This window comes from Periplaneta americana, chromosome 9, assembly GCF_040183065.1.
Source record: "Periplaneta americana isolate PAMFEO1 chromosome 9, P.americana_PAMFEO1_priV1, whole genome shotgun sequence".
In the NCBI taxonomy this organism is placed as follows: Eukaryota; Metazoa; Arthropoda; class Insecta; order Blattodea; family Blattidae; genus Periplaneta; species Periplaneta americana.
In genome coordinates this window covers 72139482-72166159 of record NC_091125.1, presented here as the reverse complement: position 1 = coordinate 72166159, position 26678 = coordinate 72139482, and the positions used below count along the sequence as shown (strand labels likewise).

The 26678-nt window shown below is 33.9% G+C and overlaps 1 protein-coding gene across 2 annotated transcripts in view; it reads left to right on the top strand.

The window, feature by feature from the left end:
- Window positions 1-26678, top strand: part of LOC138706081 (zinc finger FYVE domain-containing protein 21-like) — a 40010-nt gene extending 13332 nt beyond the window's left edge. For both annotated transcript variants that reach the window (XM_069835018.1, XM_069835017.1), the window contains one exon: window positions 1483-26678. In XM_069835018.1, coding sequence (XP_069691119.1) covers window positions 1483-1527 — 45 coding nt within the window. In that variant the 3' untranslated portion in view covers window positions 1528-26678. The remainder of the gene's footprint in view (window positions 1-1482) is intronic.

The window sequence follows — 26678 nt, the reverse complement described above, 5'->3', positions numbered from 1 at the left end:
CAATTTTCATACAAAAATATGTTTCAGTGATTACAGAGTATTCCTTAAAAAAAAACTTGCCTACTAATTAAGTTAGCTCATAAGTAGTGTTGTTTCTTGTCCTATTAGTTTCCTTTTTATGCTTACATTGATAGAGACCTTGATTATTCTGTTCAGTTTTAATAGTTTTTTATGCTAATATTTATTTTGCCAGTGTTTTGACTTTAGTAGAGCCAAATTGGGTAAACCAAATTTCGAATTACACCTTTTGCATTATTGGTAACAGTAATACAGAGTGACTGCTTTGGCTCAAAAAATTTTGAAAATAGAGAGTAAAGATGATTGTAAATAAACGTGTTACAGAACAGTGGTTTCAGCATGTTAGCAATATGGATACTAGCATTGAATCAACACAAAGAACATGATAAAATTCTAAATTCTAGATATGAGAAAATAAAACGAGTACGTTGCACTTTAAAGTTGCATTCCTTTATGCACTATCGAAAACAGAGCTCCTAACCAAACAGTATCTTTTGAAAATGGAGAGAAGCATGTTCATATTTATACAGATTAATGTGCTGTGATCTTCTCCCCTGTGATTTTTTTGTTCTATTTGTAATGAACTTCCTGAATAATTTGTGTTGGCGCGAAACTCTAAACTATGTGATATTTTATTAAAAGTATTGACTACTCATTAAGTTATGTTCACTTCGACTCAAGGACTCAGCCTGAGTAAGTGATGTGCATCTGGTGGTCTGTGGAGGGCGCATCTGATCTAGTAAATAATTTAATTCTTATAGAACCAATAGCAATTCCATTCTCTAATTTAGTAGTGTTATGTAATAGATATAAGGGAATTACATGGCATTTTTCCTAGAATTTTAAAGCATTGGATGAGGTTAAAATATAATTTTATAACATTAAATGCATGATAATGCTTCAAATTACAGTTTAAATTCCAGAAGGAAAATTGTAGAAAGAAGTGCTTACTTTTAGCTTCAAATTGACATGTATAACAATTTTATACGATAAATAGAACTGGAGATATGCTTAGTTATATAAAGAAGTGCGCTCGAAATTTTAAAAACTCCGATATAATCGAATGATGCGAAAATATGCTTTTCTCTAGCAAACAAAACTATACATGCATTATATTTTATCCATTAGAATACACTGACAGAGTTTTGAAAAAAAATCGAAGACCCTGAAGTAAATCATTTTCACCTGATTTTATTCGATTTGACGTGGAAGGAGTCATATGTAGGATACTACAGAAGTTATTACATATTCAAATGAATGAAGGTCGACTTTCGTTAGTGTCCCATGCATGTGGTAACATTAATGTAATCATATAAAATGCATTTGTGACAACTCGGTTTTTCGTTAAACCATTCAGTTCTGCTTTTTTATGTCCATTCTAGATGCTTTGGCATCTGTTTCAAATGTTTGTTGCACAGTTGCCATTTCATTTCGAATTACATGGTCATGTAACATCTGTTGCAGGCATTCAAGTTGCTGTATGAACGTCGCTCTGATGACAGGGATTAAGATGTGGTATTCAGGTTACTACTATTCTTCCATTATATTTTAATGTTGAATTACAACAAATATTACAGTTTCTGTTTCCATATTTGGATAACTGAGCGGAAAAACGTTACAAACGCCAAATTGAAATTTACAGAAACAGAAAAAGAAATACTTGATACTCAGCATTGTAACATTTTCTCATAACCTCCTAGGTTCTACAGTATAAATTGAAGGTTTCACTTTCATTTTCAACTAATAGAGTTCACTAAAATATAAATCGAAGTACATGCAACGTGATTATATTAAAACATTGCAAGAGGAAATAAAATGTCGTTTGCAACGTTTTTCCGCTCAGCTATTCATTTGTTAACCTATTTACAGGTTATTATTTGTTCATATGACATTTATAGTACAAATAGAGGTTAAAGTATTTGACTTCATTATATATGTAATGATTTGTATTTGCTAGATGCAATAGTAGCCATTGCTCAAAATCTCTACCTTGTAACACTAGTTATGTTTGTTACTACAGTAGTATTCCTTTTCATATACATCAGATGCAGTTATTAATCGGTTTTATTTCTGAGATGAAGATATTTACTAAGCAGAATTCGTTACCTCCTGTGATAAAATGATTTAGAATTTAACTGGAGATATGAGGTTGTTAAGTTTCATTACATCATCCTTTTTGACATTTTATATTCTCTTGAATATTTACCATTATTCTTTTGACAGGGTCGAGAACCTTCGTATTATTGTTGTTTTAAGAGAATGAGTCTCTGAGAATAATCATGTATACTGTGTCCAGGAAAGAACTGACGAAAAAGGAAGAATCATATCTCTGAAACAATTACATTTATTGCCTCAATGTTTGCTCAATTATATAGAGAATGCACTGGCAGCATGCTATGTGCAAGGACATACCTTTGCATAAGAAGAAAACGTAACCTTGGAAATTCTTGAAACAGTATATTTGTAAGCAGCAGAAGTATTTGTAAAAAAAGAAAACTGGTAAATGTTTTTAGTCATTCCTTAAATAGGAGGAAAGCAATATTATAAAGAATTAACATTACAAAGAGGAATGTTCAGTGTTCACTTACAAGAGTTCGCTGTGCTCATGTCTCATGTAGATGTTACTGACCAGTAAATAATTTACATTTTCAAACGAAATGTTTGTTCATCTCTTCGTTATGAAAAGTCCCGCAGGTACACAAAACACTTCCCTGGCGATTGAAAACAGCAATGGAAATATTTCTGAATGATCTTTCCACCATTTCAGAATGTCATTACAGTTTGCGTCACCTGTTGCAAGATACAGCGATACCTCGTCCATGGAAGAACCTCCCTTCCTCCATTTAGAAAATCTTCCACACTTAGGTGGCAAAGTTGCCTGAATTCCTTGTGCAGACGATTCTCAATAAGCAGCACATCTCATTTGGGCATGTACTTAAACTTTCTCCCTCTCTGTCTCATTTACTATTGCTAGGTGTTTGAATGCGGGCCGCAAAACTTTGCAATATAATGCAGAGGTTGTAGCATAAATTTTTCTTCAATGAATTCTGCAGCACTTTTTTTCATTTCTTTTATTTCCTGAAAGAATAGAACAGTGATGTTAAAATTTGACTGAAGCAGTGAAAGTGAAAATTATTATTTCAGTTCTAGACGACAATAATATTTACCTGAGTCCTCTTCATGTGGTGAACAATGGTTAATGAGCTCAGATTTCCACAGCAGAACTAATGGCAGCGTCGGCTCATCTGCTTCCAATTTTTCGAAACCCTCTTTGAAGGGATCTAAAAATTCAGTCAGATCCCCTACAAGACTTCTGTCGTAGTTTTCCATTTTACTTGCAGCATTGTGCTGGAGTAGTTGATTTATAATATCATTATCTTGACTGTTCACCGATTTCAAATTTAAGAGGCGGGAATGCCAGTGGACGTCGCACTCTTGTAGCAGTGATTCAGTAAGTTTATTTACAAGCCCGGTCCATTTCATGTAAGCTGTAGTTTCCTTACAGGCCAATTTGGAGGACCAGATTCTTGGTAAGCGTTCTTTCAGAAAATCTTCTTTGAAGAACAGTGTTCAATATATGGGCTGCATAAAGGAACCATTGGTAATTTTTTTTTTTTGGGTTTTCTTGATATTACTGCCCTGATCTGACACAAACTTAATTTTTATCAAGTTCTCTGAAGGTAAACCAATCGACATCATTCTGTTTTCGATTTCTCTTCTCAGGTTATTACCTGATTTGTTCTCATCAGGGAATTTCTTTGTCATATGAACATGGATTCAAATTTACAATTTTCTGATATGTAATGGCCCGTGATAGTTGTGTAGCTGATTTTCTTTTAATCATTGGACCACATATCCGTAATGTGTGCCAGCAAACATTTGCCTGCTGCTTGAGAACACTAGGAAGTACATCTTGTCTTACTCGATTGACAATATCATGTACATTATAGGATACAGTGTGTGGATCTGATAGTGCTTTAACAATGTCTGTGTTTCCATGTTTAGTCCCAATGTGTACAAGATTCTGTACCATAGTACAAAACCCTTTACCAGCAACCGTTCAAATGGATGGATATCACTTGCGCACATGAGTACACAACTCCTTGTGATAGTCTCCCGGTCTTGTTTACTAACACGGACTCCACAGAAATGGAATGGGCAATTGAACACTTGTGTCTAATCAGACTTGATGTTCTTGAGTTGTGAGAAAGCACTTTATTACATGTTTTGCACTGTGCAAACCTCAGTTTACTTTTTTCATCCACTGTGTAGATTTTTTAAAAGTATCCATACTAAACTCGTACCTGGCCTTTCTCTGGTAATATATACACCACTGCTCACCTTATGTTTAACACTTTGTGCAGACTCCATCTGCATTTTCAACATATTGCCTGAATGTTATAGACAACTGAATGGGTAATCGAGTCACGGTCCTGCTTAGCTACAGCTTGGGTCACTCTAGGACCACACTATAGTAAACAACTAAATAAGCAAGGAACTCACTGCACTCTACACCCACCCAGCTACTGCCTTCCTATGCAGTGACTCGTGCTGCTGTTGCATCTGAGCACGTGCGTGACTCAGATGATAAGTCCACGGTTAGTAACGGTTAGCACGTTTGGCTGCAAAACCAGGTGGCCCGGGTTCAAATCCCAGTTGGGGCAAGTTACCTGATTGAGGTTTTTTCCGGGGTTTTCCCCAACCCAATTTGAGCAAATACTGAGTAACATTCGGTGCTGGACCCCGGACTCATTTCACCAGCATTATCACCATCTCTTTCAGACTCTAAATAACCGAAGATGTTGATACAGCATCGTAAAATAACCTACTTCTCCTCCTCCTCTGACGATGATAACAAGTACCTGTCCATTATAGTATTTTCTGATGAGGTCTCATTTCATGTCTGTGGCAAAGTGAACAGACAACTGCGGGGTTTGTGGAATTGAAAACAACCCGCATGTGTAATTGAGTACCAGCGTGATAGTCCTAGGGTGAATGTGTGGTGCTGTCTGTTGAAAACTGGTTTCATTGGACCGTTCTTTAACAATCCTACAGTTACTGGTAACATTTACCTGGATATGCTGCAGAATTATGCTGTTGCACATCTACCACCAAGAACCATTTTCCAACAGGACAGAGCCTTTTCACACTGTCAGCGATGTACTCTCCTTTCTTGATGAAACATTTTCTGACCATTGGATTGAGAGAAGTGGACCTATGCCTTGGTCACCACAATTGCCGGACATGATCCCACCAGATTTCCTTCTGTGTGGTTTGTATTGGATAAAGTGTATGCACTTCTGTGAACCATATTGCAGATTTATGTGGCCGAATCAACAAAGCAATAGCACTGATCACATGGATACTTTCGCTCATGTGGCAGGAAACTGAGTATAGTCTGGACATAGTCTGTGCCACAAATGATGCTCACATAGAGGTTACTAAAACTTACTGAGTTTCTCTTTATTACTGTGTAAACATCGAGGAAATAAATGTGATTGTGTCAGAAATATGATTCATTCTTTTTCATCAGCTCTTTCCCGGATATAGTGTTTAGAATAACAGAAGCAAGGATGATGATCAGCAGAACTGAATTAACATGGGTGAAAAAGCACTTTAATTTGCATGAAAGCCTCTTGTTAAAGCAGAGTTTTTTTCTGTGCCATAAATGTCATAAAATTATAACAAACCATGTCACAGAGTTAACTGCAGTTAAACATAGCGTATTACTGTTTGAATAAGGATAATTGTAAGTCATCTAGCACATTTCCATTACTGCTATTTTCTGTGTTTCTTTCCGTTTTTAATTCTCATTTTAAAGAGGAAGTTGGAAGTCGTCCGCATGCAGAAGATATAAAATTACATTTTTACATATGACTAAAATATGTTTCTTTATTCTTTATGCTTTCTTCATTTTTGTAGTGATATCATGCTAAATATTGGATCTGAAGTTGTTGGGTTCAAACCTGGCGGATTTTAAGAGGTGATGAAATTCTTAACATAACCTCCTTTGAGAGGGAAGACTATGGATTCTTTGTCGTAGATTTATCGCACATAAAATAATTCTTGTCTCTGGTAGGGAGTTCTGGGCAAAATATATTGTCCATTTCTTCCTCACATTAAATTTGAATGCTATATAATCTTTAGTTGAAAGCTTTGTTGTATAAGACTCTAATACTACTGTTTTCACTCTGTAGTGTTACAAGAAAACTCTAAGAATATTATTTAAAGGAAATAATTGATGGGTGGATGATAAAATTATTCTTAGTGGGATAATTTTATTGCTCTTATGAAGTTGAATACTTCATTTTGGTTCATTATGTAGGATAAATTTCGATCTTACATAACACATTCGTGAGTAATAATAGTGTTAGAAAAGCATTGGTTACTATTGCGCATAGCTGTTATGATTTGTAGTATCAAGATCAAGGTCACATTAACTGTGGGTCTCCAGAATCTGGGTTATAACAGTTCTGTAACATCTTTCCAGCATATCTGCATTGTCCTGTGAACAAGGCTGAGTTATTTGTATTACATTACAGTGAAGTAGGGGAAATGCAATCCAAGCTATGATTAGTTTATTTTTTTGTTTAATAGAAAGAAATATATAGCAAACCTGTTGCAAGGACTTGCCATAATTTTCTAGAATACGACCATGTAATTACTATATTGTATGCATTTGTAGAATGGTTATACAGAACGAAAGATAGCAGGTAGTTAGATTACTTTTTTTATTGGTGTATCTGTTGCAACTTTTATCCTGCAAGTGTGGCTGCTGTTGTCACATGAAACAGCAATAAAGTTAAGTGTTTAGTTTTCTTTCCTTCATGAACTATTTCTTAAATATTATGGCAATACTGTAAATAATGAAGCAGATTTTAATCCTTTTGTTTCATGTCTAATGAAAAATGTTTGTTATTCTAAAATTTAAATGCAGTTTGATCAGTTCAAATTTAACACAAATGCTTGAATACAGGTAGGTCCCATTTTATGACAGAATTTCGTTTCTGAAGGTATTTTTCACAAAAATAAATAAATCAATGTAATGAAACTAATTGTATAAGGTGTGCGCGTATATTTTTTTCTCTCTCTCTTTTGAAGTTGAATGTTGTCATTTGTGAGTCCATTTTAGGATCCATCTTCTTTATGATTAGACACTGTAGATGGTCTTTTTCCAAAATAGTGTGCTAATATTATTACACAAGATACAGTGCGCAGATGAGTAGATGGACATTCTGTGGAGGTGTTTTGCAAGACATTCTCTTGGCTGCTGTGTCTGATGATAGTCTTTATTTCTATTTGGATGAGTTTCTTTATTTTAATTTTGGCCGAAATATATGACACAGTATTGTTTGAGGACTGTGCAATTTTTTGCCAATATGTCAGCAAATTTATTTCCATTTATCTGTGTATTAAATATGATAGGAAAGAAATAGGACAAATTTAAAACATCACAGTATAATACATAATATACACCAGTCCATAGTCCACAAAGTTAATTATGCATTATTAAGGCATTTTACATGTTATATTTATCTGATGATGTTATTTGTTTGAAAAAGTGGCTATTTAATTTCAGGAAATCATGAAATTCAACACAGGTCTGTGCGATATTTATTTTAGTTTTTAGGTTAGGCAGTGAGATTTGATTCTTTTCAGAGATCCACACTTTGTTAATTAGCGAAAACACTCTTTCCACAGGAGCTTTGGTCTCTGGGAGAGAAAGAATATATTGCACAATACTGACATTCTTTGATTTCAGAGCACATATAAGTCAGTCCATTGTCACATAATTTAACATAAAACTAAATGCGTCAAAGAGAGCTATGTCATTGTCTAGGAAAACCACTTTCTTGGCAATAAAATCCATGCTACTTTGCACATCTGACCATACTGAAATTTTCTGCAATAGAGCTCACTGAAAAACTTCAAGTTCCTTGAAGTGCCCACATCACTGATTCAAATATGCTATACATCTATCATAAAAACTGTTAACAATTTCTTCAGTATTACATGTATCAGTTTTAGATCAGCGAGAAGTTTTCTCACTTTAATAGGAAGAAATATAGAAATGTTCTTGTTGTGCAGGTTGTCACTTAGGTCCTGAAGATGTTAAATTACTTCCACACCAGGTATTGCATCATCTTCCATTTGTTTCACAACATTGTGAAATATGGTAGCTTGAGAATGTACGAAGTGTAGTCATATTTCTGAGTGAGGGTTTTCAAAAACTTTTTCATTATTTCTAGATGCATGGCTAGGATAAAAAAATAATACTTCAATCCCGGGTATAAATCCAATATTCTCTTCACATCTGGCATCAGTGCAAACCACCTAGTTTTGCTGTAACTTAAAACATGTTGATATTCAGTGTCCACGAACTTATAGAAATTCTTTAATGCTTCTACTCGCACTGTATAAATATAGTAATATAAATATATTTTCACAGTTATTGTCCTCTGGCAGATAATCACTAGCAATGTGAATTGCATTGTGCACAATGTGTGCATTAAATCCTATACTGACCAGATCTCTTTCTAAGACACAGTTTAATTTTCTGTAAATATTGTTTGCCCCTTTCCTTGATATATCTCCAAAGTTTGTGTTTATGTTGTCTCTACAGTAAGCCATAATCTTATTGCATAACTTATTATGTGTAATAACTTCTTCCAGATACGTTGCCACCAAATCCAATTTTTCTCTTGATTGAGACTGAAGGTCCAAAAGTTTCACTCGTGTGCCTTTGTATGGAGCAAAGAAATGTAGAATAACTAGAAATAATTTTATGTTTTCATGGTTTGATGCGTCTGCTGATAAAGCAACACACTGAACATCGAATAACTGTTCATTCTTTTGTTATTGTGAAAGAGGTGCAATAATGTTTAATACTATTGCTTCGTATTTTGTATGCCCCCACCTGAACTTTGACTCTATACACTTTTAAATCTGGATGAACAATCAGAACAAAAACTCTGATTTTGTCTTATGGTGTGGTAAACCCATGTATCTTCCAGAGCTGCCATCTCAAAATCCTTTACTGTTGGATTCGAGCTCTTAAAGAATCCTGTGATAGTCTTATTAAAATGCACTAGATTCTTGCAGTTTATGTCAACTGGTGTTCAAATGCTTTGTAATATCAAATGAACTATCATGTGAAAACACTAAAACCTACACTACATATTTCACAATGCAGCATGATTATCTGATATTGTTTTCTTAAAACTGTACTGCATTGTAGATCATCATTAAACATATGTTTACTCTTGCCATCTTGCATTTATTTCTCGTCAGTATTTATTGATTAATATGATGAAACTAGAACATGATTACTTCGTTGGTTGAACAAGTGAAAAGAAATTGGAAGCCAGAAGTATTGTCAGATTCTATTGGCTATGATTGTCAATATCAAAAATCGAAAAGAGTAATAATAATTGATCGTCAATTAACTACTCTGCATGGTAACATCCACAGATCACTCCTAAATATTTTTGGAAAGTAGTAAATTTAAACTAAATTTTGTGATAGCATTCAAATTGAGCATCCCTAGTTGTTTTGTGGGACAGTAGAACATTTATACAAAAAAAGAGGAACTGTCCCACCAAAAGCAGGACATCTGCTCACTTTAGTTGTGAAAGACATGCTTCTTAGAGAAGTTCAATTCTTTCCTGATATGGCCTGCAACAAATCCTTGATTGAGATTAATTCCTGGCTTTGAAGAAAACGTGCAGTATTGAATATCGGAATTTTCTTTTTCTTTAAGAATCTCAGAATAAGTGGTAATAGTTATCGTTACTCTCCTTTTCATTTTCACATTTTGATCTTAGTTACATTCTCACAGAGCTACTGTAATTAATGAAGGTCTGTGGTATTTATAGTTGTCTTTCTTTTCATCTTTTGCGACTTATTTTCTATTATTGGCCTGTTTCTTTCAAAACTGCTATGAATAGTAAAACAGACTTTCGCAAAATTAGAATTACTTATACATGCTATATCCAAAATAAATTTCTTTCCTCACAGTGATGAGTACTTGATTTTTCGTCTTAAATATTATTTATGACCACCATATTGCACCAGGAAGGATGATCAGAGAAGTAGTACAGTGACAGTAGAAAACTCAGGAGTAACCTGCGAAAATCTGTTCCAAGCATATTATGTTCACTACAAATTCTGCTTAGCTTTGCCAGGATTTGCACCTGGTTCTCCTGCATAGATAGCTTAATATATTGTAATTATTTGGCTAACAGTGTGCTTTTCAAATAAATGTGCCATACTAAACTTACTGAAGAAATTTAATATTTAAGAACAACACTAAGATTTCAAGAACTACAAACTCCAATGAATATCGAAAAAACAGAAAATTAGTTTCGAAATTAAGATTATATACAAAACCCTTAGTGCGAGAATGCAGGTTAAAATATATCTAATATAAAATGTGCCAATGTTTGTTAGTACATATTAATAAGAAATGACAAAGGCTTTGCACTTCCCCACTTTACCTATATTGGATTGCATGTTTCACAACTAGTTTCACACATTCTTTGTAGAGTTGTACAGGTGTATATCGTAGTTTTGTGTAACTCGAATTATATTAATCTTTGACTTTTGTTTGCATTGAGTTATGTGCTAGAATTGAGAGTATCTTCGACAATTGAAAGTAGTGCAAGGTGGTGCCAAGCCGACTGACACATTTCAGAGGTTCATAAATAATTGAATTCAAACAAAAATAAAATGAGTGAAACACTTATAAATACCTTGAAATATGCTATTTATTATCCAATACTTACAAACTTATTTTTTTTAATTACATCGGAGAGATGGCCTCTGTTACAATCTATGCATTCTTGCAAGCATTTCGTGAAGTTATTAAACACACAGCTCCGTAGATTGAAGGTTAAAATGTGTCATTTGGATCAGCGCCACCCAGTACTTTAATATTACAAGAGACAATTTTAAACACTCAACTTAGCATTACTTCTGATTTGTTGCAAGATTTATGAAATGTTGATTGCCCAAATAGTATGCTGTCATTGTTTGGAAACAGAGTTGGGTAAGTTACTTTTTAAAGTAACTAAGTTACAGTTACTTACCAGAAAAACTAACTTAGTTACAGATACAATTACCAGTGTTACAGTTACAATTACTTTTATATAAAATTAGCCTACAATAAAAATCAGAATGATATCTTTCCCCTATAATTTGTCTAATTTTATATGAAATAAAGAATGCCTATCGACTAAGTATGCAGAAAATGAACTTTAATAAGTTTACATTGTGAAAAATGTATTGTATTTTGTATAAAACTTAAAATTTATAAACATTTATTTTATAAATATCAGTACCTGCTGCCCTCTCACTTCGACTATGAACGAATACAAATCTAATTTATTTTATATTGCATAATAATGTGACTACCTGTGGATGAGACCTTACAGTAAGCTAAACATATCTAATCTATAAACAAAGTTTTGGTAATGAGTGTCCCAGTCCTGTTGGTTACACATCTTTAAAATTTTATATGAGCTGCTTGTTCATTTTCAGTAAAAGTTGTTTTTCAAATGTTTCATGCCCCAATTTGCCCCTTAGTGCTCTCAACACAATACCCCCTACACTGAAAACTCTTTCTACAGCAACATTTGTTGGTAGGCCTGTATTATATTTCATGAAGAGAGTCTTGAACATGGGAAACCCACTGAGCATTTGTAAGTCAGCAGAATTGCTTCGTAAGAAATTGTTCAAGGTTCTGTTCAGCACTTGAATGACTGTTTTGCCTCTCAGAGCAAAAAATGTCGTCTTCATCTTCTTTTCTTCTTCTTCTTCTTCTTCTTCTTCTTCTTCTTCAGGTGCTTCCTCTTCCTCAGCGGTGTCTTTTACACTTACATCCTGCATGGCTTCGAGCATATAACCTTTAGCCACACAGGAACAAGCTCGATCCATCCAATTTGTTTTGAACTTGGGGTGAAAGCATGCAGAGAGGATGAGATCTTTTTCAAATGCATTATCAAACGTGAAAAGAATAGTCCAATATTTATTTTAGTAAATATCAAGAGAAAGCTAATTTCTAAAATATTTCAGAAAATTATGTGTTATAATAAAATATCAATTACATACATCTCACCTCTTTTGCAATCCCTGAAGAACTGTCTCAAGCAAAGGTCTGCACATTGTTACCCAACTAGATAGCTTATTGAGCTTTTGTTTCAAAGCAGTCGAAGTTGGAGGAGGAAACCCATGTACATATTGTGTTCCCCTTGTAACAAGTTTAGTTCCTGTGTCAGTGGACTCATCACTTCACTGTATTCTTTTAAGAAAGTAACTTCTTGGGGAGTTAATCTTGGCAGTGAACAAAAATCCAGGCAGCTGTCAATTTTTTCTCTGCCATTCTCCAGTGACTTGCATAGCTGTTGGACAGCCTCATACATAGAGTTCCATCTGAAAAAGTTGTGATTATTTCATAATCTGTCAAACTACAATAACTGCAACTTATTGTAAATAAATAATGAATAACATAAAACCCTTTACATCGTAATTACAGGTGTCTTTAATATGGTCTGCAACCTGTGTTGATTGGTTCTGTTTATACCAAAGCTTGGTACACTTTACCATGGTGCTTCTTGAAACTTTTTTTGAAGTTTGCATCTTCTAGTGCATTTTCAAAATCTTTTACAGCAATCAAATTTAATGTATGGCTTGCACATCAATGTTGAGGAGGCAATTGTATCTCTTCTTCTTTACTTTCAATTTCACCTTCTGATTCCAAGATACTGAAGGCACTTATAAATTCTAAATCATCTCTGCTGTCATCATCATTGTCTTGCTGTTCATCTTCGTTAATATTCTGCCTCTGGAGCAATCTAAAGTGAAACAGAAGTAAGGAAACGTTGTCTCCTTTTTCCACCAATGCACAGTTTACAACGAAACAAATCATTTTTCCCATCTGTATTCAAAAATTAAAATATGTCTGCATAAGCTGGCCAGGGCATAATCTTCTTTGCTTCCTTCTCCATAACCGAAGCAAAATTATTGAAGTGAATAAGTGAATGTAATATAGGAAATGGGATGTTATTCTGGAGTCATGTGTCTGCAGTACCGTATTTGTTGTTGCGTATAATATTTTCAAATAAAAAGAATGTAAATAAAATGTAATTGGGGAGTGACTGTATTATTCAGAAATTTATTTCTAACAAGCCAAAGGCAAATTTTTGGATTTGCACGATTATTTTGATATATTTTATAGCAGACACTATTGTTATGTAGCTAATGATGTAAGCAAAACAAGGATGTGGAACACGAGCAAGCGACATGTGGAAGGGAGGAGGGAGTAGCAATAGAAAGAGATGGAGAGAGAGAGAGAGCAGACGAGAACAGAACACGTTAAAATGTACGTAATTTGAAATGTGATGTGGAAAGAGAAGCATCCGTTTATTAATATATTATTGTATTGCTACCCATGATAACCACTAGTAGGTATCATTTTCTCTGCACGTGCAGCAGTGCAGGTTGCGAATATTTGACAATGGAAATCCTAGACTGAAGTTGGAACTGTCAATCTTCTTTGTCATAAAATCAAAGGCTTCACTGGTAATTATACCGAGGAAAATGCATACTCATTGTTGAAATGGTCGAAATAACTTTTGACATTTTTACAAATTAATACTAAGACTGGTGTTAGCCTCTCTGAGATTCTTACAATAAAATACATTACAAGTAGTGAAAAAGTAACAATGTTTTTGTTGTATACTTGTCTTGTATACTGCATTTTCTTCCTTATCAATCTTTCTTTTTTAGGGCTCTTTTTTTAACCCAGAACAAAAAAGAAATGAAAGTCTTTAACAACAATCCTATAAATGATTTTGTATATAGACCTATGTAAGAAAATAATGTTATGAGAATTCGATAAATATGTATCTTGTGGTGTTTTATATGGAAGTAAATATGGTAATTCAAGTGCTTTATTCCAGTACATTCCAGTGTTTACGAACTGAATATAATTACTGTGGGTAAAGAGAGAAATGACTAAATTGAAAGTTTCTGGATTATTTCATATTACATAACAGACTATGAAACCATTTTTTACGAGCTTATTCTGCCTCAGACCTAAACGTATCTATTTAATAAAAAGAATTAAATGCTTTTTCTTACTTCCTTATTTCTGATTGAGGAGTAAGTACCATATGCTAACCTAATCTGTGATATTATTGACTTACATTACACAAATTGTGTTGAGATAAATTTAATGTAAATTTTTGTTTATGTTCAGTACAGACTTCAAGGTGCTTAGCTCAATTGCCTATTCATTAGTTCAGAGACTATGCTATGTATTCTAAGGAATTGAGAGAAAGATGTTGTAGTGTATATTAGGCAAAGAATTTGATTACATTTTTAAATAACGGGAAGGAAAATGATACTGTCTTAAGTATGATGGTCAAAAAACCATAAAACAGTTCAAAACTTGGTTACAGTTAGAAGATATAATATTTTTACTTAAAATATCTTTTAGCACATACCGCTGTAGTCAGTCATTATCTTGCAGAATCCCTAAAGAATGATTTAAATACTGCGTATTTCAGTAATTAATATATACAATAATTTGCAAATCTAGACGGAACTTCTCTGTTAGTGTATAATTTCTGTTGACATAGCACCAGTCTTCTCCTCAATGAAGTGACACATAATCTTTCTTAACGTGAACATGAAGAGAGATGTTGTGTCAAACAAATGTACAGGTACACAAGTACTTGACATCTCTGGATTGGTGTTTTTCCTTCAATTTCTCTCTTCATTGTCCCAAAAGAACACTACATAGAAACAAAGAGTATGTGTTTGGATTCTCATTCCACAAGGTGAAAGGAATTACATTTCAATAAATGTATGTAATATATTTAATATTGGGGTTTATATTCCATGGAATAGCATTAAAATAGATAAACTGATGCAGACATTGTTGCCAAATCTTTTTATATTTGCATGTTTCAATGTACAAGTATTTATTGTTGACGTATTTACATTTTTATATATTTACACAATTGTTTAATATTTTATTCTGTTATTATTTTATCTGTTAAATATTCTGTGTTGAGAAAGATGTTATCAGAACGAATCCCTTTTGTATGATTCCATATGTACTGATAAAATTCTTAAGTTACTGACTATTTTATTGTAAGATATAGATATTATTTAATGTGTAGTAGAGATGTTGTATTACCTGAGTACAATGTGAAACAGGGTTGGCTAGACCAAAGTTTCAAATAATTACAAGCAAGGAATTGTGAATAAGATACAGTGTTAAAACTATTTCTTTCAGTTATGTACTATCCTAAACATGGCCACATGACCATAGCCTCATTGTGAAAATTGTGCTGTTAGTTTCGAATTTGCAAGTACAGCTCTCTAAGTTATCAGGTTGCATGTGTGTACAGTTCCATGCAAATTAATCGGAACAAAACAATAATATAACATTTTACATGTTTTCATGCATTTATTCATCAGTTACTTACATTTATCCTTTTTTAATAGTTAATATGTCTTTCTGTTTTATAAGTTCCATTACGCGATCTGGCATTGATTTCACAAGCTTGGAGCACATTTTTAAGTTTATCATCATGAAACCACGCTCGAATTAAAGATGCTATTATGAGTTCTTTTGTGGAATAGTCAAAGTGTGCAGGTATCTTTTTTGCAAAGAGCCACATATTTTCTATGGGATTAATGTTAGGAGAGTTCTCTGGTCATTCAAGCACATAAACATTGTTATCACTGAAAAATTTCTTCACTTTCTTTGAAGTGTGGCAAGGAGCTAAATCTTGCTGAAAATTCTGCTACCATCTGGAAACCTTTTGTGCAGTTCTAACAGCTCTCTACAGTACTCCGATGTACTGGTCACTTTTCATGCCTTCAACAGGAATTGAAGGTCCTGACCCTTCATAGGTGAAACTTCCCCAAAACATCTTCCTGGGGTGTTTTACAGTCTGCTGCAAATGTGCTGAAATTGCAGGCTCATTATTTGTTCGATGCACATACTGAACCATATGTCCTTGCAGTTTGATTCTCATCAGAAAAAATAAATTGCAGTTTTGACTCTCATCGGAAAAAATAAATTGCAGTTTGACTCTCATCAGAAAAAATAACTTTTTTCCAGTCTTGTATTGTCCAACTCTGATGACCACATGCCCACAAGAGATATTTCTTGTGTAAGAACTTGTTTCTTCACAGGTTTTCAGACTTTCCTTCCAGCTGCTAAAAGTGTACGATGAACATTAAATGTGTGTAGATTCACTCCGCTTTCCCTCAATTCGCAAGCTAAGTCTACAGCAATGAGCCTGAGGTTTACTTTGCTTTTTCTAAAGAGAAAGTGATCATCATAAACCAAGCAAGTTGGCTTAGATGATAGCGTTTGAGACTCACATTTGGGAGATCCTGGGTCCAAACCCGTGGGTGGCCAATCTGACTGGGGTTTTTTATGGTTTCCCTCAGTCACAAAGGAAATCCTGGATTGGAAATTTACATACCATGATTCATAATCGCGTCAATCACAAATATCATGAACATTAATAAAAATCTCAAATCAGTTAGATGAACGCAAGCCATCTACAACACACAATAGAAACAGGAACTCAACAATGTAACAATGGCCTACTGGTATACCCACAGATCCTAACACGCAATATGACCACATATGTTAAAGCGTTTAAGTAAATTTGACAAAAAAAAAAGCAGTCATCGGTTGGTTTAATTTTCTTTTTCCTGCCATAGTTCTCCTTTTCTTTTGTGTAATGGAGTGAGTCTGTTTGTGCTGCTTTATTCTATGTACATTGTTTACATGAACACAAAATTTTCTAACTATCTTCTTTGTGTCATAGAAGTATTTTGTGTTAATGCCAGAATCACTTCGCTTCCTGGGAGTCATATCTAATGAAAAACGAAATTTACAAATCTCACAAGAGAATTATAAAACTAGACCACATAGAAATAAATATACATTTGAATTGAAACAACTGTCACACACAACAATTTGAATCAACAGGCAACAATGGAGAGAGAGCATAGGATTTTACTGTAAGCACATTGCTGACAATTGTTTGGGAAAACGAATAAAAAATTACCTTGTTCCAATTAATTTGCATGGAACTGTAGGTTCTTAAATCAGACCTTTTACCTACACTATTGTAGTCCAGCTGATGTCTATAGGCTCCCATTGATAATTACAAATATATAATGTGTTCTGACTTACTCTCAGCAGACAAATTAGTTGATCATTGAAAAAGCTTGAATACTTGTGTATACATACATGCCTTAGATTGGCTGACAAATGTATTGTTTCGTCAGATGAAGAATCACCATCAAACACAACTAAGAACCACAAACTGTTTAACACACACTTACATAATGCACATCTAGAAATAATAAGCACGACCAACTTCCAGTTGTTATTTCCATATTAAGTTACCAATGAAATTTTCTGGTGTAAAGAAAACTACTGACTAAAAGTCACTTTCTACGTATTTGTTTTTAGACATTTTCCCCATCCCGTCACAGGAATGCTGATACCATTTCGAAATAAATCTGGCTCCAGTGATGACAGTCATGTATATGCTATTGTTTTAACTTCTTATCACTCTGAAATCATGTTTGTTGTATCTTTAGAAAATCCAAAAATGTAGATCACTCGGTAAGATCTAGAATAGCCCGTCAATATTGTTGAATTTTCTTTTTGTGGCAGTAATATATTATTGTGATGCATGATTGATTCATGCATTTGCAGACTTTAGTATTTCCTTTAACATTCACAAAGTTCTTTCATTGCATAAATCCAGCAAGTAATACACATTGTTCATTCCAAAAGACGTTTTGCTGTAGAGCTCTGGCTCTTCAATTTTTTTTATGGTATGGTATGTTACAATGCCATGGAGGCCACTTTGGCTCAGGCATGCAGTTAACAGCAGTTCAGTTAAGGAAGACTATACTTTCCTTCTGATATTGCTCCAAATGTGTCAGGCTTAGTCCCATATGCAACACGTTATTGTCATCCAACAGTTCATATAGCACCTACCAACAAATCTTGTGCTATTGAAGAATGTCATAAATCATGCAGTGGGTTTTGCCAGGAGACACATTTGCAGGATCAGCAACCTGTCAAATGGTGATAAGAGTTACTTTGATCAGATTGTCAATGCACATCATGTTACCATCAGTTACAGTTTGTTGATAGCCATCACAGTGCTCACTGTCAACCACACAGTTCTGTTTCCAATTTGAGACACTATTATAATATGTTTCGAACACAGATCATAAACCTCCAACAGTTCTTTGAATTTCTACTACCATATCATCTCATTAAAATCAAATGACTGGACGCACTTCACTGTTGGATCAGCTTTACAAATGCATCATCATTTCATATTCTAGCTGTGAAGCAATGTACGAATACCATGGAATGTAAATAAATACAATACAATCTCTCAGTACTCTGGCTAGCATGGCTTCCAGTGCATTCTCTAGACAAGAACTATAATTCGTTTTAGTGCAATGGGAAAACTAAAATTCCTGTAATATTTTACATGTAACATATAATTGGAACTTTTTAGTACATCACTTCAAAATGCAATAAAAAGTTTCGTAATTTCTTCAATTCCGAAATTTTTACAATTTATATGATCAGCATATAAGAGACAATATGTAAACAATCTATTTGAAGATCGTACCAAGAAATAGTAATTCGTAATAGTGTTAATAATAATAATGATGATGATGATGATGATAATCATCATCGTCTATCAAGGTAGGCCATATGGACCTGTTTTGCCTCGGAAGTAGTCTTCAGATGCATAGGTGTTGCTATATTTCGTCTGCCTTTCGGTCAATACTGAAAGGCTTGTTTTACTAGTCTTTCATCAGGCATCCTTGATAAATGATCCATCTAATTTTGTTTATTCTGTTGTATTATTGTTTAAATTTAAAATATTGAGCTTTTCTCTTATATTCTCACTTCTAATGTGATCTTTAAAAGCTATGGTTCCGCTATGGTAATCATCACCCAGTGTACAACGTTGGTGATTATCGCCGAGCGAACGTCAGTTGAGCTGCTTTCTTTGCAGCGAACATCATCGTCTTTCCTATCGAAAGTATTAGGGCCTATGCCATCAGAAAATTAGATAGTATCACTAAGTTTGGAGGCAATAATTCTGCTGAATCATTTAGCAATGGAGGTTGGAAACAAATTCAAGGCTTATTTTCTAGTAAAGAAGGAAGAGCTAAATGGTGTCGGTGAGATACTTTGTTGTATTTATGCCACTTTAAACAGAGACATATCGTATATTTACATTATTTTCTGAGTGAACTATCCCTGTCCAAATTAATTACATTGTTCATTCTAAATTATTATTCAAGCCTTTACCCAAGCTATTCAACCTAAAGCTTATTCTAAAACGAACTTCATTAGGATTTTAAAATGATCTGAAATAATTTGATTATATTAATCGTCGTTATTAAAAGTTGGAATTTCTCAGAAGATAGCCTATACCATTGACACTCCATATACACGTTTCTGCTCTAGTAATAATAAATTCATTTTTTTTATAAACACTGTCTTTAAAAATAGATAATATTTTAATTATTCTTTCTCTAATGTATTGGAATATATATAGAATTAACCTGTGTTGAAATACAGATAATTTACCAATCTTGCCTATAATTTCACCAACTTCCTTCCACAATATTTTCTTTTTATGGGTATCTCTGTATTTTTTGAACTTATATTGTACATGACGGGATGATTGTAAACATGGTTAATTAAAATTTCTCCATTTATTTGTGAGAAATTACTAAATACACAATGTTTTGCAGCTATATTTGTGATATTGTCATTCGTTTGTTTCTAAATGAACGACAATCATTGCTGTCAGTTTGAAGCCAAGTCTAACCAGAGCAATGAATGCCAGTGCAGATTTCTGCAGCCTGCGCAGAACATTGTAAAGAAACCAGCTCCATTTATTTACATGTAGAGCTAATCAAACAGCATTGTTTGCTTGGTGATGATTGCCATAGCAGAACCATAGCTTAATTGTACAACCAGCTACATACCGTAAAAACCTCATTTCAGCTGTTCCAATTATTCTTTTGTCACTACTATTCATTGCCCAATTCTCTGATATATACATTAAAATTGCCACCGCCATTGTCTTATAAAATTAAAAAAATGGCGTCTTTTCTTGTTTTGTTTTTCAGTGTACATTTTAGAATACCACAAATATTCTGGAATTTATAGACTTTATGTTTCAAGTCATCATATTCATAAGATAGAGTCAGCTTGGGTGGTGCAGTCGCTATAGTGCTGGCGTTCTGTTTCCAAGATTGCAGATTCGATCCCGGCCCAGGTCATTGGCATTTAAGTGTGCTTAAATGCGACAGACTGATGTCACTAGATTTACTGGCATGTAAAAGAACTCCTGCATGACAAAATTCCAGCACACCAGTGACACTGATATAACCTCGGCAATTGCAAATTGCAACCCTGATAATTAAAATGTCTAACCTGTTCTATTACACTGTTATTAGTTAGGATCTTTTATTTCTTATGCTATTTTCCCAGAAATGCCATGACTTTTGATTTTTCAGTTGATATTTTCAAATTATAAGTAGCCACTGTTTTATTAAGCTGAAATGAAGCTAATTGAAGTCTATCTTCATTATCTGTGAATGTTACCCTGTCGTCTGCAAATAGTATTGTATTTAAAATGGTAGACCCAATTCTAAAATCATTATTCAACTGTGCTTGCCATTTGACTACTATAATAATCCATGGTGCCACAGCCCTTGAAGGCCCAGACCAACTAGCCGGCTGTTGGCCTCACGATCACAAGCCGAAGCAGAGGTGGACGATCATCCAATCAGAATGGAGGTATCATGTGATTAGCATGATGATCCTCCCCCCCAGCCATTACAGCTTGCTTTCACAACCGGATTTCTCTTATCGTAGCTCCCCAAATGCATCACGATGCTGGGTAGACACCAGTCCATCTTTCCTGGATAGTAATATGTTGGCTTTCTTCGCTCACAATTTGGACATATTCTTTAGAATTTTGTATTGTATTTCCAGATTTTGTAGCCAACTACACCATCCTTTCTACATACCCTCTAATAGCATCAATAATTCAAAGTACCATTCTATAGGAAATTCAAATATTTCGGATAAGTAGTACATCATATGGCTTAAGATAAAATTCTGCTTGAAATGGCTTGCAGCTCCATCAGAAAAAAATTTAGACTTGTTTTAGCTTGGGAAGGTTGTTTTTATGCAAATGTCAACAGAATACTTATGTGCCAGATAATCAGAAACAAGAGCAAAGGACTGTTTCTGAAAGCAACAGCTGTAAAAACTGAGATCTGACAATTGTTCCAATTGGCAGCCTGTATCTGTCTCGTTCCCTACAGGTATAGTTTTCAGAAAAGTCAGTTTGTATAATGGCTTCATTATTGTAATTTTCTCGAGAATATTTAAGTGCTTGTGATTGCTGCCTTTTCACATACACATGGTTTAGGAAACGTGGAAGATATTCACGCAACTGTTCTTTGCAATCAGTAACAGAAACTTCTTTCACCTCAATTTGGGCTCTTCCATCACTTGTCCACTGATTCCACTCACATGGTGAATTAGCCTGTTTGTCTGTTATGCCTGTTTCACTTATCAGTGGGCACTTCTCACAACCTGACTGTATACATTCACTTCTATTTTGGTTACACACTACTTGAGCCAGTGGCGGCTCGTGAACTTGTGGATTGGGGGAGCTGCAGTAGATTTTGGTACATACAAATTTCACTTCTTGATATCATTACTAATAAGTATAGCACAAAAATAAATGCACTACATATCGAAAAATCAAACTTCCTGACTTAGTTGGGAGATGTCTGTGGCATCATTTGCCATAATCGCTAAAAAAAACTGATACCATCAATTTCAGTCTGAATTTCAAATCGGCAGACACTCAACATGCAATCTACCAGTTCATCCTGAATTGTTTTAGAATTACCTTTAAACAGTGGCATGTTCCAAATGATTTGTGAGAGACTCGTTTAGATTACTCACGAAATACACCAGAGTTCTTTGAATCGTTTTTTCATCATGTCCCCTAAGGGGGAGTCCACATTGGCCACAAAATTTGATACAATCAATATTTTTTAAAATAATTTTACGATTTTTTCTCATTTCTTCATTATGTTTGAGAATGTTTGTTCTGTTCATTTCACTTAGTTGCGCAGCAGTAAGTAGTTTTTCCTAACATAGCCAATGAAACCACATTTTTTCAGGTGAGACTGCGAAGTTTCGTGCTTTTTAATTTTTAGGGGCAAATGTCCTAAATCTGTCACACCACTTCTATTCTATCCAGTATCATCACCGAAGAGGAGGCAAGGAAAACAAAATACAGATTTTTTTTTTTTTTTTTGTTCACATCCACATAACCACAAATGCTTAGCGTAAATTTCATTGTTATACTTCCTTACATATATGCACTATTTCGGCTGGATGAAGCTTGAGTAAGATTTAAGTTGGGTAACGGACGACCCTTTAATTTCACTTCATTACATCAATCTTCTCCGCGAGGGAAAGTTGAGAAAAATAAAATTAATATTCTGTAATTCACACACTCTCATGCTTGCACATTTGCACTGGTTAAGTTACGGTACTAAGACGTCACACCAAAGCAACACTCAGATATCTGATGGTCAACAATGTTCTAAAACTGGAAAAGAAGTCTCTTTCGTATTTTACGTGCTATATCAAAAGGATTATACTCGTGCAATCTTTTTGAGTTAAGGCAAATCCTAAGGTTCTACTGGAGACTGGATATATACATAACAATAAGGCAAAAAAGAATATTAATTTCGTTATATTAACTCGATAAGATTCTACAACAATAAGTATGTGAAGAGAAAATAAAAATGTTGTCATTAAGTTTCAAGGGAATAGAGAATCCATTTGACGTAGCATTACAATAGTGACGTGGGAGTGGAGGAAAGATCTTCCCTTACGGCCTGGCTCTGCAAGCCACTGCAGTGAAATATGGGTTTTAACAGCGGCAGTTTCCCTCTGCTTCCCTTCACCTCTCTACCCCCTGACCAAGCAAGAGACACTCTCTATGAGCTGCCTACCCTGCAGATCCCAGGATGACTTTGAATACAGTGTCAATTCCAATACAGTCGACACGCAAAAAGATTATGCATAAGATAATAGTTCATATTCCCGGCCAGATGAAATATAAAGCAATTTACCAATAAAAGCTGTAACAATTCTTCTACAAATTAAAACAAATATTATTATTATTTTCCTGTCAAAGCAGGGAGTGCTGCAGCTCCGCAGCTCTTGTGGACGAGCTGCCCCTGACTTGAGGTATAAACTTGCGAAACCCAATCTCAACAGGCACATGCTTCTTAATTTGTCTCTCAACCTCTGAGCGCAGTTATTTCTACTTTCTCTTTTTCTTTTCATTCTTCATATTGGCCTTGGTCCTTAATACCTTGTCTTTCTGCTGCTGATTTTTCCCTAACAGAAACAAATCTTGTTTAATACAGATGTAGACTTTGATTTAACAGCAATTACATGCATATTCACCTTCACCAACGTCTTGCTTATTACGACCAAGCAGTAGTAACTGGGAGTATGATGAGTCAGAGAAACACGTCTGGCACCTGTATGCAGAAAAACTTATTTTAGAGGAAAATGGTTAAGTACTTTTTATTTGTAGTATAATGTAGATTTTGAATCTGAAAGGAATTTTATTCCATTGTTTATTATGCTGTTTAGGAAAGTATTTACATGTTGAGCATTACGATCTGACCAGAATTGCAGTGGATAATTACATGTCATTATAGGTGACTTAACTATTTTGTTAAAATTATACTGTATCATCCTTTATGTTGAAGTACCAAAGCATAACATGGAAAAATAAATTGTGTAAGATTAAATATTTACCTAGTAAAATTATATAAGATTAAATATTTAAAATTATATTAGTTGAACCGTTAAAAGTGTTATAATTTAAACAGGTTATGTACCTTATGACAGACTGGTCCTGTTTCGACACCTGTGTGGTGTCATCTTCAGTGTTCTTAGAACAGCAGTAGTTCGAAGAACATTGAAGATGACACCACACCGGTGTTGAAATGGGACCTGTCTCAGATACAGATACATAACTTGTTTAAATTATAACACTTTTAATGGTTCAACTAATATAATTTAAAGTTTAAACAAAAGTTAACGTGAACAAGAAACAATTTAATATTTACCTAGTGAAATTTCACTTTGAAAAGTGCAGGTTTTATCACGATTTCAGCATGTTTAATACCGCAAGTTTTTATTTATGATAAATACGTTCATGGCGTATTTTTTTTTTTTTTTTTTTTTTTTTCAAATTTTCTTATTGACTAAGACACTTGAGCCATTTAAGAACACATTTAATAAACAGAAAACAACCCAACTGTAGTTTCCATTTTTACCCCTCCAGTTGACATATTCATGGAACCACTCAGTAGTAGTACAGACACACAGCAAACAACATTCTAAGATTTTTTTCATATGAAATAAACTCTTATTTGAATTTGTAACTAATGCACAATAAATTATGTTTCCTAAGAAGTGGTGTCTACATTGTTTTCCCCATTTCATATATCATTTCCCGTCTATAGCGCTGTCCCACTTATTACACTTGAAGACCACAATCCTTTGACGAGTGCATTAATGAGGTTGTACTGTATTATAAAATATTATCAGGTCTCATTGTCATGAATATTTAATTTCTTTCGTAAACATTCAAGTATCTACTGAAATTCCATTTCCTTGTCCTTTGTATCGGAAAATTAATTAATTACTCCTTGATTGAAGTTTTTGATTCCCAGTATGAAGACCCTTTTGATGGAGGACATTGTGAGTGAAGAAAATCTTTCTTAAGATATTGTGTTCCTTAGGAACGTTTTTACATGAAGAAACATCTCTTTGCTTCTGTTTGTTGTGATGGGAATAGTATTGTTATAATGATTTTTAACAGTTGTACACATTCATTAAATGTTTCATTTAATTGTTTTCACGAATGAAGCAAAGCAAGCAATGAACTAGTAACTCAACTGAATGATTGACTGCTGTATATAACAGAAAACTGTGCAAATTCAGAAGGGACAATTAGATGCTCTGTAAAACTGAATTTTTGTTTAATTTCTCACAATATGGTTTCCTACTTTCACTCCTTTCTGGAAAATGGTCATACTATGTTGAAAAAAATATGAAGAAATAATATCACAAAATTTATTGCATTTTTTGTAATGTTATTTGCATTTTGTTAATCTGAACCATATTCCATCCAGACAGATTTTGTGTAATGTTATCATACAATTTTTAAGTACTGTAATTGAATTATGCATTAGTTTTGGGAAGATTGTTAAACATTGAATGTACAGGGAAATATTCATGCATGTCGTATTTTCTGCCAACTTATTTATACTTTATCATCTTTAGCATATTAATAACTTCATACAGTTGAAAGAGGTTAGGTCTCTCTAGCTGAAGTGTGGGACATATATGCAACAGGCTGCAATAGATTTATCTTCTTGGATTTTACAATTTTAATCTTTTAGGAAATTGTTATAATTCGTTCATAACCACTCATATTGATTTTTGGACAAAAAAAAAAAAAGCGAAATTTGTATTTCATTTCCTGTTAAATTATTTCTTAGTCTATTTCTTTCTTTTCAAAAAAATCAAGTCCCTTAATGTGCGCATTTAGACATGATACAGGTTTTTAAAATGTCAGTGAAAATGTTTTAACATTTTCTATCACATTTTCGCTATGAAGAAAGATAGAAAGGAAATTTAAACTGAAAACTGATAATATATCATAACATTCTTATTAGAGTCTCTTAGATGAATAAATTACTACTGAAAATAGTTTTGGTGAATACTTACACACCAGAAAATATTGGGAACTTCAAGGCCCTTTTTTGTCTTAAGCAGTCCATACCTACAGTCATCTGGGGCTGTGGTCATATTGCTGTGAACTTGCAACACCCTGCTGTATATTACCTTTTGCTGTCTTCCTTGAGAGTGCCTTATATAAAGTTACCTAAATTCACTCTTTATGTTATGTTCCATTTTATTGTGTTGTATAAATGTGCTTGAGCATACAGCCATTGTAATTTTTAAAAATAAGTACAGCAGATCTTCACTGTGAAAATTAGGTACCTTTTGGTGGCATTACTTAAGAAGAATTAACCTAATATCAGATGACCTACACCAAGCCCTTCATATTATGTTGTAATATGTCGAACAAATTAACAGTATACATCACAAATCTTTCGTTATTCTTCTTGCAATAAAAAAGTAAATGTAATATTTCTAAATAAAATTGCACTGGTCTTACTAAAATTCGTCATTACCCAGTGTTTACTTCACCTGGGAGATACTGTAAATTAAACAATATTTTCGTGAGGTTTGAAAAGTATTTCTTTTTGTTAAAGTTCTGTTAGCCTTCAATCCTAGAAATTGAACAAAAGAATGTATTTGAACAGCAAGGCAAGAGAAGTGTGAAATAATGTGAATCATGTTCTTGTCATCTGTATTAATTTCTGTTTTCTTCATATATCTGGTGTATAAGCAACAATATATATATTTCAACATAAAA